This window comes from Danio rerio, chromosome 9 (genome assembly GCF_049306965.1).
Source record: "Danio rerio strain Tuebingen ecotype United States chromosome 9, GRCz12tu, whole genome shotgun sequence".
Lineage (NCBI taxonomy): Eukaryota > Metazoa > Chordata > Actinopteri > Cypriniformes > Danionidae > Danio > Danio rerio.
The window spans coordinates 42,442,602-42,459,741 of NC_133184.1; the positions used below are offsets into that span (position 1 = coordinate 42,442,602).

General features: G+C 35.9%; 1 protein-coding gene across 2 annotated transcripts in view; it reads right to left on the reverse strand.

Moving 5' to 3' along the window:
• The window catches only part of abca12 (ATP-binding cassette, sub-family A (ABC1), member 12), a 161,177-nt gene that overhangs the window by 28,545 nt on the left and 115,492 nt on the right, over window positions 1-17,140 (reverse strand). For both annotated transcript variants that reach the window (XM_073913004.1, XM_681540.10), the window contains 8 exons: window positions 16,816-16,963; window positions 15,656-15,902; window positions 13,433-13,522; window positions 12,626-12,725; window positions 10,302-10,429; window positions 7,315-7,402; window positions 6,719-6,824; window positions 4,964-5,018 (listed from right to left, as the gene is read on the reverse strand). In XM_073913004.1, coding sequence (XP_073769105.1) covers window positions 4,964-5,018; window positions 6,719-6,824; window positions 7,315-7,402; window positions 10,302-10,429; window positions 12,626-12,725; window positions 13,433-13,522; window positions 15,656-15,902; window positions 16,816-16,963 — 962 coding nt within the window. The remainder of the gene's footprint in view (window positions 1-4,963; window positions 5,019-6,718; window positions 6,825-7,314; window positions 7,403-10,301; window positions 10,430-12,625; window positions 12,726-13,432; window positions 13,523-15,655; window positions 15,903-16,815; window positions 16,964-17,140) is intronic.

The following is a 17,140-nucleotide window of genomic DNA, read 5'->3' on the forward strand; positions in this document are numbered from 1 at the left end:
TTAACAAAGCTAAAAGCCGCTTGACTCATATTAAAACAATTATAAAGAGATTAAGTTCTATTGTACGTGTGTTGAGATGTATGTATGGTTAAAAGAAAATCGGCACACTGCTACTTTAGCTTTTAATTTATTTTATTTTTTATTGTAATAATAATAAAAAAATAATAAATACATAAAAAATGTAATTAGCTTATTCATTTTTATAAATTTAAGTGGATTAAACATAAAACAATAACGTTGTCCCTTAAAAAATCAAGAATCTTGTTTCAGCTCATTTTAAATGCGTAGTTTGAACAAACAGCAAATCTCATTTTTTTGAGTGTCAATGGCATATGTTTTATGCAGCGCATGCCCTTCCAACCACAACCCACTACTGGGAAACACCCATACACTCTCACATTCACACACACACTCATACACTATACAGCCAATTTAGTTTATCCAATTCACCTATAGCGCTTGTGTTTGGACTGTGGGGGAAACCAGAGCACCCAGAGGAAACCTACATGACCACAGGGAGAACACAGAAATGCTGACTGGCCCACTCGAGACTCGAACCAGCAACCTTCTTGCTGTGAGGTGACTAACTACAAACTGCTAACTACAACGCCACTGTGACGCACATTTTTTGAGTGTATTTTTTGTATTTTTTTCTAGTCAAGCAATTGAAAAGTCATTTAAAAACTGTACATTGTGTTTGATTTAATTAGCTATCAATAATTGATTTCTGTTTTAAAGTAACTTCCCCAACACTGCTTGCATTGAATTTCAAATTGTACAAAAAAAATTTTTTTGGGGGGGGTTCAAATTTTATGCTCTGGATGTTGCGGGAATATTTCCCCACGGCATATAAAAAAATGGTATTGAATATCAATACATTTGAAGTCAGCAGTTATTCTACAGCAGCGATCAAGTGCATTGAGAGATTTGGAGCACATGCCCTGCTGTTATACCCTTACAATACAAACTGCACTTCCAAGTGTCTCACAAGAGCTTAACGCTGTTCTTCAGTCAAGCCTGATGCATTTACAGCAGCACCAGACACAGTGAGGAGGAAAGATGAAAGCCATGAGAATTAAGATCTCTCTATCTGCGAGAATTGTGTAAGACAGAGTCAGAGACGATCAAGAGTTCAGTCTCAGCAGGACATTTCTTCTTCTAGTAGACACCAGCTGAGCTTCTGCCTTTAATGCTGTCCCTACGCGCCCCATCTAGTACTATGCCTCCAAAAAAGAAATCAAGAATAGAGGACAAATAAGAACGAAGCGAGCTCATGGAAGGGCAGAAGCATCATACCACAGAGAGTCAGAAGCCAGGATCACTTTACATTCAGGGCTCGGTTGGCTGACCACTGAAGTCAAGGGATAAACTACCTAGATCATACTTGTACTCTACAGCTCCAAACTTTTCTGGAAAACTGTGAAACTTTGTATCGAAGCCTTACTTGTCAATTAAGGCTGTTAGACGAGACCTCAGAGATAACGTTTAAAGGCAATTACTGTATGTTTTTAATAATGATTTTTGCACAGATCAATCATTTATCTTTATAAGACCTTAATGTATCATTAGGAGCCACAGCTATTCATTTTGTTTTGCATGTGTGTGTATTTTGGTTTTGACCATGAAAGTGTCAGTAGCTATCAACTTGAATTTTATGAATTACCAAGGGTCACGGCTGAAGCTGAAAATATTTTACAGATGAAACAAAGTAAAGGTATATTTTCATTGTGCCATATTGCCCTCATTAAAGACAGTTTTAATGAATTAGGTGATAATTAAAACTGTAATTGTAAAAATATGTCTGCCATTAGCCAATCACATATCATTAGGGTTGTATAGAAATGTATTATATATAAAATTATGCACTTGACTGAAGTGGTTGGCTATGAAAATCTATTTATCATTTATTTAACTATTTGTTTGTTTGTTTATTTGTCAGTTCATTTATTTTTTTCTTTTTTTATCTATTTATTTATTTATTTATTTTTTTATCTATTTATCAATTTATTTATTGATTTATTTAACTATCTCTTTATTTATTTATTTTTTATTTATCTATTAATTTATCTATTTATTTATTTATCTATTTATTTAACTATTTATTTATTTATTTATTTATCCATTTATTTAACTATTTATTTATTTATTTACCTATCTATTTATTTATTTTTTATTTATATATCTATTTAGTTATTTATTGATTGATTTAACTATCTCTTTATTTCTTTCTTTCTTTATTTATTATTTCAGTTAGTTTTTCAGTTTATTTCATTTAGTTTTCGTTTTTCATTTATTATAATTTTTAACATTTTATTTCAAGTAACTAAAATGTTTTTTGACCAACAGTTTTAGTCTTAGTTTTTATTTATTAAAATGGCCCTGGAAGTAAGTTCTTTTCTAGGAATGCTTTTGGATTTCTGATTCATTTGCTTATGGGGGATCGACTAGGAATAATGAGGGGCAGTAAATGGTCAAAGTATATATGTATATATATATATAGTTTGCAACATCAGTTTGAATATAGAACATGTTTTATGGCTAAAAATCAATGGCAGTGAATAAAAGTCTAGCTTTGGAGAGTTAACCCCCTAACTCCCAAACCTCCAATTTTTGTTTTAATCGCACTCTCTATTGTGAAAAATACATGTAAACATAAACTAAATTTTGGGGGAGAAATGCAACAAATGCATTTAGAAACAGTTGAGTTCCCCCTCCTCTTCGTCACAGTGGTTTGGCCCACTGCCTGCTTTCTCAGTTCATCTCACCTGCTCTACACACACACAGGAGTCAGGTGTGTGGCTGTGACTCAGCTAATGTTATACTCCAGTAAGTAGGGTATTTTATTCACAGTAAATAAACTGATTCTCTTTAATGTAGTTGATGCAGACTCATTCATAAATAAGTTGTGGCAAAAATGATGATTACAGTGTAATTTTCCATGCGTCTGCTACAAAAATATTACTTATCTAGTTAGCTTGTTTACAATTGCTTATTGCATAGTGCACTCCAACTAACAAGCCAAAGCTGTTTTCCATGCATTGTTTCATTAGTGTCAACTTGTCATAATGTTAACTTAACATTAACGGCCACAATTAGCATATTGTTTAGCTGTGCATTTGCTAAATAAGCACTGAGCTATGTCAGAAATGCCCCACAGTATTTTTGTGTAATCAATTTTTGTTCTTTTTAGTCTTAACTAATTTTAAATACAATTTTAAACCTTTTTATTTCCTTGTTTTAATTGTATATGAGAAGCATGTCAAACCAACAGAAATGTCAATGAGTGAAAAAAAAGATCCATTTCTCACCAGCTCTCCTTAGCTGTCTCTGACTGACCAACTGACCCACCCACACCCTTCCCTAAACAATAATCATGAGTAAAGCAAAGATTTCACGGTGGGAAGATAACTTTATAAGTACAATTTCACTTTATTATTTGTGTCCCCTTAAAAATTGGTCAAGAAATGTAATATTTATTGCCTACTGTTAAAGGTGTGGTCCATTTTTTGAACTTTAGTTGATGTGTAAACATAAACAACATCTCTGAATGTAATACGCTCAAAGTTTAATGCAAAGGGTGGCATTGGCTTTTATAAAGTTAGCTTTTAGAGTTAGCGTTAACACACATTGCTTTGCATCTTATAAACACAACCAAACCTTAAAAATACCCCTGCTGAAAAATCCAGCTTAAACCAGCCTAGGCTGGTTGGCTGGTTTTAGCTGGTCGACCAGGCTGGTTTTAGAGGGGTTTTGGCCACTTCCAGGCTGGTTTCTAGCCATTTCCAGCCTGGTTTTAGCTGGTCAGGTTGGGAGATGACCAGCTAAAACCAGCTTGACTAGCCTAGCCAAGTTGGGAGTCCAGCCAAAACCAGCTATATCCAGCTTAAACCAGGCTGGTCAAGCTGGTTTTAGCTGTATTCGGCTGGTCATTTTCCACCCTGAACAGCTAAGACCAGGCTGGAAATGGCTGGAAACCAGCCTGGGAATGGCCAAAACCCCTCTAAAACCAGCCTGGTCAACCAGCTAAAACCAGTCAACAAGCCTAGGCTGGTTTAAGCTGGATTTTTCAGCAGGGACACTGTGGACAACCCCTTTAAATTATATTTATGAGAATGCCCTGATCTTGTGTTAAACAAAGACTTTATTTTCAAAAACCCATTTTAAAAAATCTCATGACGATGAAACTAAAAGTTCAGAAATGCTAACTTGTATCTGAGCTGCAGGACTCATTCCTGCAGCACTCTATTTGTACTTGAAACAGCAGCCTGAGGCTGTTACCAACATGGCCGCCAAGTGCTTTGACTTGCCTTAAAGGCACTTTGCTTTTGATATAAGTGCCTGGTAAATGAATGCATTACTTTTAGGTTCTGTTCCTACTACTTGAAGAAGTAGCCGAGCTATTCTTCTTCATTTTCTTGCCTTCTCTGCATGTCTTCTCCATTCTCAAGAAATCTCTTTCTCAGGCCTAAGCAGCACAGGCATCAAGCCAGCCTTATCCCAGCTGTGAGACCGAAACAATTGAGCTCATTTTACAGAGCGTGTCTTTCAAATTTAGGCATGGTTGCCGACAGTGTGCGAAACACAAGCATGTTTGGGTGGCAACATTGAATCAATTAACCTCCGAACCACCTTCAGAGTAAACACACATTATATTGGGTTAGTAATCAATAAGCCAAGCTCAGGGAAAAAAAATCAAAGAGGAGTAAATACAGGAGTCAAATTACATTAGTTCAAGTGCTCCACTAGAATGAAAATGTCAGAGCAATGTTTGCATATCTTATCTAAAGCCCATCATTTGGTTGATTGCTTTCTTTTCCCCACCACTGGGTCTGTGATTTGGTACCGGCCCAACTAATACGTTCAGTCTGTATTTGGTCCCACAGAGTACTTTATCAGCTTTAGCTGCCAGACAGAAGGACGTGCATGCTTGCATATGCGTGTGTCTGTGTGTGTGTTCTCTTACATGAGATCCTCGTCTTGCACTTGGCCAGGGTAAGGATGGCTGGATATGGAAATAGCTGTAAAAAAAATAAAGTGAGAGAGATTTTAGCACATGAGAATGACTATATATGCCCGGCAAACACGTGACCAGCAATCTACTCCTCCCATGAACCTTTGCTGAATTTATGCTCTGTTTTGAGTTCACCGGCTACATTTGAATGAATGCATTCCCCCTTTTCCATTATTGACTGCTGGGATTGCATTAATCTTGCCTGGAGGCGGACAGTGAATCTCAGCCACTGGGCCAGTCTGGCAGTGTTGAAATAAAACCAGCTCTATCCCTTCATTTCAGTTCTCAGCACCTCTAATTAGCATTCAGACCACTCTGCTTCATGGCGAGAGAAAGTACAGACACACTGCCCCCTGTCTGAGGGTGGTGCCATTATATTAGTACAGTCTCAAAGATTAAGGGTGGAAAATATTTCAGATTGTTGATGAGATGTGATGAACCTGATGAGATGTCTGAACAATCTAAGCTAACTGAGTGTTTTAAAGATGTTAAAGACTGGATGACCAACAATTTTCTTCTCTTAAACTCAGACGAAAGAATTATTACTTATTGGGCCTAAATACTGTACAGAGAAGATCTCGCAACTTAATCTACAATTAGAGGGATACAAAGTTAGCGTTAGCTCTACTATAAAAAATCTGGGTGTCACATTAGACAGCAATGTAACTTTTGAAAATCATAAATCCCTTACATCATAAATGTCACAAAAACTTTTTTCACTTTCTTTCATCTGAGAAATATCGCTAAGTTATGAAGTATGCTATTCATCTCAGATGCAGAAAAGCTAGTCCATGCTTTTATGACTTCTAGGCTGGATTACTGTAATGCTCTTGTTGCTGGCTGCCTAGCATCCTCTATTAATAAACTTCATCTAGCACAAAATGCAGCTGCCAGAGTTTTTACCAGCTCTAGAAAATATGATCATATCACCCCAAATTGATCATCCTTACTCCGGCTGCCTGGTAAGTTTCGTATTGAATTTAAAATATTGCTTCTTTAAAACCAACCTTCTGTTTCGCTACAATCCAACACACTCTTTAAGATCTTAAAACTCAGGGCTTCTGGTAGTACCTAGAATAGCAAAGTCGAGTAAAGGAGGTCGAGCCTTCTCATTTATGGCTACTAAACTCTGGAATAGTCTTCCTGATAATGTCCGAGGTTCAGACACACTCTCGCAGTTCAAAACTAGATTAAAGACCTATCTGTTTAAAAAAGCATACACTCACTGCATCACTTGGTATGATACATGAATGTGCTCCACACATGTTTCCTCATTCCATAAAAGGTCCCATGAAATTAAAATAAGGTTTTTTAAATGTTAGTATCAGTATTGTTAGTTTTTAAGATAAAACTGATTTAAAAATGTCAAGCTTGAAGTTTGTCACTTCCGCCTAAATGGATCAATGGTTTTATTCACCTCACTTCATACTACAGTTTCTCATCAAATCACAACCAATCAAATGCTCTCTAGTAACGGACATGCCCCGCCCCCTTCAAGACGCATTTTATCTGATGCGCTTGAGCTCAACAACTCTCATTGGCAGTGATAAAACAAAACGCTATTGGCTATTTTGAAAAAGGGGAGGAGCTACATTTTCCCACCCTTTCTTCCTGTCTCGGTTGAGATTATGTCAAACATTGAATAAAAATGCATATTTCAAAGCATTTCACTGGACTTTTAAAGTACTAATGAGAGATTGAACTAACCGTATTGATATCGTTTCTCAGGTGGCAAACTGGATCTCAGGAAAAAGTTGTTAAGGCTGTTGAGGTAGGCTGGCATAGAGTGGTGACCTTCTGAATTATACCAAACCTGTGTGAACACAAATATTAATACAATCCATCACAATGGTAATAAAAAAGTCAGTCTAAGGCTCTGTTCCTGAGCTACACTGATTTATCAAGGAGTTAACAATTTGTTATTCTAAACTGTGTAAATATACATATAACTATTGTGTAAAATAATAAATGCATGCTTGGAATCAACTTTTGTTACTGAATGATATTTAGTTTCATTTGTTCTCTTGAAAAATTTCTTTTTTTCACCATAAAGAACGCAATGTTTAAAGCACTCATGCAATACTGCTTCAACAGTTTTAGTTTTCGAAAGCAATGTAATTCCGCAGCCTACCTTTTGAAACGGTTTTCGCATCAGGAGGGTGATTATGATGCATTAAAATACTGCCTACGTGGCAGCTTACTTGATTTTGGAGCCGAGCCTGTTAGTGTCTACATAAACTGCTATGCTGGGACAATGAGCCACTTTGCCATTGGGGCAATGTTATATCACTCATCCAAATTACCTTACTAAGGGTTCTGTTTGCTGGCACATCTAACATGTCCATCTTAAGATCAATGGGAAGAGGCTTTCCAAACTCCCAGCCTCCATATCTGAAACAAAGCACAAAAAAGCATAAATTAATCCTGGCTGGTATAACACTCTGTTTACATGTTGTATACATTTATGAAAATTCCACTGTGCATTTTCAGTGATCCAATAATAACAGCTCAGTCAAGTGCCGGTATGAGACTTTGACCATATGATAACCTTGGATAAAAATAGGTATACTGCTCTAAAATATATTCTTTTTAAATGTCTGGGTAAAATCAACAACTCTTTTCCCTATTGAACACAATATATTATGTTTTAAGAAACTGTGATCTTTGACTTCTGCTGTCTTCATTAGTTTCAAAAACACAGATTTCTTTACAACTTGAAGAGGCATATTTATTTTCTTTGGATATAAAGCAAGTTACTGGACTGTTAGGTCTATTGCATGCTTGAAAGTTGGTGCATAAGTGATTTGTTTTTAAATGTTTACTGAATCTTAGGGCTGATCGGTAGCTTATAATGTGGAGGGTCTTTTTCTGCTGGAGATACTGTTGCTGTAAAAAAAACTAAATAAAACTGCAATCAAACATGTAAAAAAATTACATATACCACAGAATACTTGATCAAACTTAAAACCTTTTCAAAATTTTCCAAACCGCATTAAACCTTGAAAGTGTTTATCATCCCATGCCTAGGTTCTCAAGGTGAATGTTCTCATTGCAAGATGATCCCATGGTGTCCATATCCTGGACCAGGCCGTATCCTGAGCAGTTGCTGTGGTGGTCATGGAGGAGTGGAGAGCATGAGACTGATTCCTGTTACGCCCCAGGGACAGACGAGCGGCCTCCACCGCTGAGACTTCAGCTCTGCACAAGACGTTTGGCCAGCGGAGAAATATAAATGGTAGTGCCCAACTGAGTCTGATTTCTCTCAAGGTTTTTTTTCTTCACTCTCGCCAATTGGTGAAGTTTTTTTTCCCTTGCCGCTGTCGCCACTAGATTGTATGGTTTGGGATTGATGGATTTGCTCTTCAGTGTTTGGACTCTCAGTAGTGAATATTAAACCACACTGAAATGAGATAAACTAATCTTAAACACTAAATACTAAACTACAGTTTTTCAATTTACTATGATCTTTTATGTGAAGCTGCTTTGACACAATCTACATTGTAAGTGCTATACAAATAAAGGCGAAATTGAACTGAATTGAATTGAATTGAATTGAACTGAACTGAACTGAACTGAACTGAATTGAATTGAATTGAATTGAATTGAATTGAATTGAATTGAATTGAATTGAATTGAATTGAATTGAGTTGAATGTGTTCCTTGACTCTAGGGGTCAAACAACAAACAATAAGGTCAAGAATCTTGGTGTTATTCTAGAGTCAGATATGAGTTTCAATAGTCATGACAAAGCAGTAGCTAAATCAGCATACTACCATCTCGAAATAATTGCAAGAATTGGATGCTTTGTTTCCAGTGAGAAACTTGTTCATGCTTTTATCACCAGCAGGGTGGATTACTGTAATAGACTCATCACTGGCCTATCCAAAAAGACAGTCAAACAGTTGTAGCTCATCCAGAACGCTGCTGCCAGGATTCTGACCAGAAGCAGAAAATCAGAGCACATCACACCTGTCCTCAGGTCTTTACACTGGCTCCTAGTTACATTCAGAATAGATTTTAAAGTATTATTACTTGTCTATAAATCACTAAAAGGCCAAGGACCTCAATGCAGTACAGATATGCTCATTGAATACAAACCTAACAGATCACTCAGATCTTTAGGATCAAGTAAATTGGAAACTCCAAGAGTTCTGTTAAAGCAGGGTGAATCTGCCTTCAGCTACTGCACCCCCTGCTGCTGGAATCAGCTTTCAGAAATGGTCAGATGTGCTTCAACATTAGGCACATTCAAATCAAGACTGAAAACACATCTGTTTAGCTGTGCCTTTACTGAATGAGCACTGTGCTACTTCCAACAAATCACACTATTATGTCTTTCTTTTCTTTTTCATTCTTTTAAAACCCGTTTTAATACATTTTATCTGTTTTGAATCACTGTTATTCTTTGTTTTTATTTTCTTATACTTGTCTCTTTTATTCCTGTTTATGTAACACACTTTGAATTACCCTTGTGTATGAAATGTGCTTTATAAATAAACTTGCCATCCCAGGCAGGTTACCAATTTCATCAGAGGTTAACATGCAGTTTTGTGATCACTTGTGCTCTCATTGCATGGAGAACCTTTCCTTTTATTTAGTCACACTTTTAATTTGGTGCACAAGCAATATTGAATGAATCAACCAGTGTTACATGACTTACAAATGAACCAATGTTAACATGTGAATGTTACTGTAATCTATGTAGTTATTTATCTGGCGTGAATAGTGTGATCTAATTCTAAGGTTAAAAAGTTGTTTAAATCACTTTTTAGTAACTTAAATGTGAATTTATGTTATTTCTCACATACTTTATGCAATAAATGTAGTGTTTTGATACTAAAGACTTCATTTGAACCATTCTATACATTTGTTCAATTCTCTCTGAGTGTCCTGCTAAAGCTGTGATTTGCCTTTTTTATTACTTATTTTCACCACCACATAGAGCAGGGTCTGCTTTGTATTTTATTCCTTTTTTTGGAAGAGCAATGTATGAATAATGAATGCTAGACTTACTATTTTAGGTGTAATAAAGCACTTTCATGCCAGCAGCACCCCCCAGTGCTGTGTGCTATTTGACTAGGATGGAAAATGTCAGCTGGTCGGAAATGCCATGGTAAAGACAGGATAAACTGAAGTGCTTCCTCTTTAATTATTAATCAGCCTACCAGCGGTTCATAAATTCCTTAATATTCCACCTCGCCATATTTTGAACTTTGTGACATGAAGAAATTACCTTGTGGGATTAGATTAATGCTGTGGAATGATTTGTGCAGTCAGATTGAGCAGTCACCTGTCTCTGATGAAGTTATTGGCAGTAGCCAGCAGGTAGTTTTCAATGTTGACGCCCGTAAGGTTATAGACGATCTGGGATGATGGACATCTTTTGCGAGGTGGATCGTAACCCTGTGCCGGACATGACTTGAAGAGAAAGAAAAGTGAGTGATATTCTCCAGAAACACCATTATAAAGAATTCAGTCAAATTCTGAATTAAAAGCTGCATTTAGCAAAAATTAACTAGATGAAACATTACGATTTAGTGATATTGTATATACACATAATTTGAAGTCAGGGTAAAACTTTATTTTGATGGTCCACTTGAGTATTAGCAGACTGTCTGCTTCGTTTCTGTTGATACTGCTCCTTCAACAGACGTTTAACTTTCTATAAGAAACTTTGCAAGTATATGTCAACTTACACTAAACCCTTACCCCAACCCTAAGTTTAAGCTCAACCTAACAGTCTACTTATAATCGAATTTAAAAATTAGTTGGAATATAGAAGCAATGTAACTTACAAATCAACAAACCGACCATCAAAATAAAGTGCAAACAAAGTCAGGTCTTTGTACTGTTTATTCTCTTTAAAAAATAGTAAGGAGAATGTTCAAGAATAAAAACAAACTAAATGCATTTATTAAACTTTATTTATATATATATATACTTTATATATATATATATATATTACATATACAACATTTATTTTGGATGGGATTAATCGCAGTTAATCATTTGAAAGCAGTCGTTTTTAGCGGAGTTATTTGAACAGTTAAAAGAGCAGCTAGAGGAGAGTGTTAGTATTTTTGAGTGCACCGTCATGAATCCATCTGCCTGTGTTTTTGTCTAATCTTGTATGACTATGGTGAGCCTGTAAAATGTTTATATTTGACCTATTTTAGTTTATCTGCACAACTTGTGTTATCCATAAACAGGTGAGATGTAGCTTCGGCTACAACACTCTTCCACAGGAAGCATGCAGTTTATTCATTAACCTTGTGTTAATTTTTTTAAAATAATAATAATAATTATGTAAACAATGGTTACATTCTGCATCTTTAACAAATTGTAAAAGAAGTTGAACAAGAAGCAAAAAAGGCCCACACTCAATAATTTATTAAATGAATCACAGGAGGAAAAAAAAACAAAGGTTTCGGCTGTGAGCCTTTGTCGGTTAAAAAAGCTGAACTGAAATTGCAGAGGAATAGCAGAAAATTGCATTAACCAACACAATTTTGGTGGCAAAACATGATTTATTACACCATTAACTTGACTAATTACACCTATTTACTCCCTAATATGTAATTGTTTTTCTCAGTTGACATATTTCCCTAAATTACGTTTAATCTCTTAAAGTTAACTTGAATATCCGTGAGGAGAAAAACTAAAACCAGTCAGCAACCAAAGTTATTTGCCATATATAACCACAAAATGTCCATCAAACTGTTTTTTTTTTGTGTTGCTGTTTGTTTTCTTCTCCAAAAAAAAAAAAAACTGTTACAATTTGGATTAAGATTTTCACATAAAATCACATAAAATAAAAGCTAATAAAAAATACACTATATATAAAACATAAGGTTTTTAGATGCCATTTCAAACATGAGGTATCAATACTGCAATAGTAAAGCAACAAAAAACAATCCTGCGTGTTGATGTGTAATTTAGCCGAAGAACAATTTGCTAAATTAACTGAAACAAAATTAAAAATAGCACACAGGCAGAAAATTGCGCAAATTTTGGTGGCAAAACATCAGTTACATTATTCAATTGTTAATTTTGTCTACAGTGCTTATTCCCTTACACATAATAGGGTGGATGGATGGATGGAAGGATGGATAAAAGGATGGATGGATGGATGGATAGATAAATAAATAAATAAATAAATAAATAGATGGACAGACAGACAGACAGACAGACAGACAGACAGACAGACAGACAGACAGACAGACAGACAGACAGACAGACAGACAGACAGACAGACAGACAGACAGACAGACAGACAGACAGACAGACAGATAGATAGATAGATAGATAGATAGATAGATAGATAGATAGATAGATAGATAGATAGATAGATAGATAGATAGATAAACTTCCAATCTCTCTTTTGATTCAGCATTGATTCTCTTTTCCGCCTCGATTCACAGTCAGGAATTAAATGTAAAAGGCGTTCTCAAATCAATGCTGAAGGGCGTGCAACCCCGCAGCGATCAACAATCCCCTTCACGCTAGCAGAACACTAATGATCTTTATCAATATTTAAATTGCCGGAGATCCACATCGTTGAGGATATGTGATAATGTTGTTTGCGTTATGACGGTTATGCTCTGTTTGACCCACCTGCACTTGGTTGCTACACTTGCAGGTGGTAAATGTAGCAGAGCTGTTGCCTCCGGAGACCCACGTCTGACTTCCTGTCGAAGGTCTTCCTTTACAAACACTGTGGAGGGGAAAAAAAGCTGCTTTTTTTCACAGTAAAAAAGAAGGAGCACACAATATTCGACATGCATGAAACACTTCAAGCAGCGTGATGATTATTTTATAGATGTCAGTGAGAAAATCGATCACACAAAAAGGAAATGCAAATGATTCCTTGGTGAATCTCAGTTAAAAAAAAAATAAAAAGAGAGCTTTTATGTGAGATCTACGCCCCTATACAGAAGCATTATTATAAGCTCTTACAGAGGAATTACAAAAGCCAGCGCTTTCAGATGTGTGGGTGAACGAGAGAAATGGAAAAACACAGAAGAAAAAAAAAAAACAGGAATGTGTTTGTGAGTGAGTTTCGCGCAGAGGAAGACTAAGATGAGCAGAGATGGGAAAACAGCGTGATAAAAAACAGTGATAGGAAACTAAAAATGGCACATTAGTGCGATGAAATTGACCAGAAACAGAAGAAGACCCACTTTTTTACGAGCAGAGAGAGTTTCAGCGCTCGGCTAAAGAGATGCTGACCAGAGTTTAGAAGCAGACCTGCAAAGATCAGAGGAGCTGAAATCATAGGCGGCTGGAAATGAAAGCCATTTGCAGTGGCCAGGTGAGCTGATGCTGTGATATGTAATCACTGGTGGCTTATAGAGGCCTGCGGTCTGATTACTGAGCTCAGAGTGCTGAACTGCACACTAAGACATGTGGATGATTACTCACGGATCTGTGGGGTCTGTCATGCACACGTGGTCTATGCCTGGATAGGACATCATGGTGTCGACAAGACGGCTGGTGTTGGGATTTTGATTGCTGTGGACAGAAATATTACATATATATTATTTATTTTATTTTGAAGATGAGTGAAAAATAACAAACAATAGAAACACTGCATTTACTGCCAATTCAGTTGGTTTTGGTGAGGCATTCAGTAAATAAATACTTGTCAAGTATTGCCAAAGCATTGCAGACTGCTTAAACAATGCATGAGATCTTAAAGTGATTATATAATGCATATATACATACAGAAAAGAAATAAACGAAAAATACACAACTAGAATTATAATAAAGACATACACAAAAAGGAAAATAGACTAATATGAGGGTTTAAAAGATAACTCAAGATAAAATATATATTATTGTTCAAATATAAGTAAATAATACACTACACAATAATAACAGACTAGACAATACACAGCTGTACATTCATTCAGATGGATTGCAATAATATTTCTGACTAGTTTTGTCCACTATACACACTACCGGTCAAAGGTTTGGGGTCAGTAGGATTGTTAAATGTTTTAAAATAAGCTTCTCCTGCTCAGCAAGGCTGCATTTATTTCATCAAAAATACAGTACAAATTGTAAAATTGTGAAATGCTATTCCACTATAAAATAACTGTTCAAAAGTAGTTTATAATTTAGTATAATAATTTATTCCAGTGATTTTAATGATGTATTTTCAGCTTCATTACTCAAAGACTATAGAAAGTTCAAGATGTGTCACTCGTATAGTTTTAAATGGGAAAAAGTGTGATGGTCAATATGACGAATAAAGCCCCGCCTACTAGTACAGGAGCCAATCAGCGATTGCTATAGACTGACGATTTTCCAAATAGAGGCTCAGACAAGACGTGTGCTTTTACGACAGTTTTTTGTTTGTGTGTGTGTGTGTGTTTGTGTGTGTGTGTGTGTGTGTGTGTGTGTGTGTGTGTGTGTGTGTGTGTGTCTGTGTGTCTGTGTGTGTGTTTGGTCAACAAATGCACCAGAATCTCAGCAAATACTTGCTTCACAGACATAAGAAATTAATCCACATGAAGCTTAAAATCTGTACTTTTAATTGAACCAAGTGCTCTTAAAAAAAAGTTTTTTGGTTTTGTAATCTTAATAAAATGAACTCAAGGTACAGTCCGCCCTGTCAAACGCACAACACATTACAGCAACTACTCAAACACCCACGAACTTGCAAACAAAGAGGAGATTCGCCATCAAGACATAGTATATTAGTGGTTCCAAATATGTAATGTAATCATAAACTTGGCAAACAGTTTTAAAGTATTTAATGTTTCCCCATTCAGACAGAATGAAATGACTTGCCTTAAAGTGATTTTACATTACTCCAGTCTTCAGAGTCACATGATCTTTCAGAAATCATTTTAATATTAATGCTTCTTCTTCTTCTTCTTCTTCTTCTTCTTCTTCTTCTTCTTCTTCTTATTATTATTATTATTATTATAATCATTATTATTATTATTGATAATAGTAATAAAAGCAATAATGACTAGAGTAATAATAACAATAAGAAAGCAGTTAATTAAATTTTTTAAAATTATTTTACAATTTAACATTAACATTTTACATTTAATAAAATTGATTAACAGAATAATTTTCTTTAAAAAACATGAATAATAAAAACTGACCCCAAATTTTTGACCAGTAGTGTATACAGTATGTTAGATGAAAAAAACTACAGTTTTTTTATTATCATTGAATATAACTATTGCATTTGTGTAAAAAAAAAACAATGAGAAAAAAGGCAGATTTTTTTAAACTGTTATGTGTAAAATGCATGCTTTGTGCATTTTTCTTATTTATATTTTTTTATTGTTTTCCCTTTCTTTATTACCCAGTACAAACAGCATTCTCATTATGCATTATTATCAGTATCAACTTTATCTATGATCAGATTAGCATTACATTCCTGCAGCTCAAACAACTTACAATTCAACTAGCAACACCAAGGTCATAGGTTTGATTCCCAGAGAATATAATGAAATACAAGCATTCGACAAAACATCGAAAGGCGCTCTGAATATGCAAGAATGCAAGTGAACAGATTACTAGAATCTAAAACAAGTACAATAACCCATAGCTCAGCAGTACCCATGTTTAATACAAAAAAATCAAAGCTATTTCTGAATCACAGGTAAGTAAAGCAAGTCTGACCTGAAGAAGGCGTACTGTTCATCAACGTGGTAGAGCGCAGGAGAGAGCACAATCTCAGGAAAATGCTGAAGATCACTCTTGATGGAGCCCAAGCCCATGGCAGCAATTACAAAGAGTACAGGCAACAGCACCTGAGAGAAAAGCCCCTTCCAGTCCCTCCTAGAGTGATGCACGCGCTTCAGCAACATGGCTATCACACGCTGAACACCCAAAGCAAATCCACGCACCGTCGAGTTCCCTGTGAGGCCTAGAAGAGAGAAGAAGAGAGGGACAATTATTTTAAACAAGAATTGTGAGAAATGACAAAATCATATCAAAATTCTAAAACATTTTAATAATATTTAACCCTCCTGTTGTGCTTGAATTCTATAATCATTCTATATTATACTATATACATTCTATTCTATGCTATACATACATTTTTACAGGTAAAAAATGACGCACCTTCACTAAACCTCTAAAATAAAGCAGATTCTTTTAATTTCAGTCCTCAAATGTATTCAGCATGAAGAAACAACCTCATCCTCATCACAAACTGAATGTTGATGGATGGATGGATGGATGGATGGATGGTTTGATGCATGGACAGACAAACAGACAGAGAGACAGACAGACGGATAGATAGATAGATATATAGATAGATAGACAGACAGACAGACAGACAGACAGACAGACAGACAGACAGACAGACGGACAGACAGACGGACGGACGTCAAATAGATAGATAGATAGATAGATAGATAGATAGATAGATAGATAGATAGATAGATAGATAGATAGATAGATAGATAGATAGATAGATAGATAGATAGATAGATAGATAGATAGATAGATAGATAGATAGATAGATAGATAGACGGATGGACGGACGGACGGACAGGTAGACAGACACAGACAGACAGACAGGCAGGCAGACAGACAGACAGACAAACAAACAGATAGATAGATAGATAGATAGATAGATAGATAGATAGATAGAGAGAGAGAGAGAGAGAGAGAGAGAGAGAGAAAGATAGAAAGAGAGAAAGAGAGAGAGGAGAGATTTATAGCTAATAAGATTTCTCCCACAGTTCACAGTTTTCCCAGGAGGTAATTGGGAAAGTACAGGTCATGGGACTAATATTGCTGAAAGAGACTAATAGGCCTAAAACACCACTTACTGGCTTTCTCTCCAAGGTACATGCTGTTGCAGTCTTCAGAAAGACTGTCTCTTGAGGCGAACATGTCATTCTCTATAACCGACTCTGATACAGACCAGGTTTCACTTTCTTTGGGCTCGAGGTCATCTCGAGTCAACTGCAGGAACACCTGAGAGAAAACACAACATCTTTGTGAGTGCATCTGAACACAGCTGTATCATTTATTAGTTTGAGTTTTTGCAGTGGATTTGTTAGGTTAACCCTCTGTGGCCTGAGAGGTTTTTGGGGCCCTAGAGAAGTTTTGTTTTGTTGTCATTACCTGGATTTCCATACTAAAGTGAAGCGA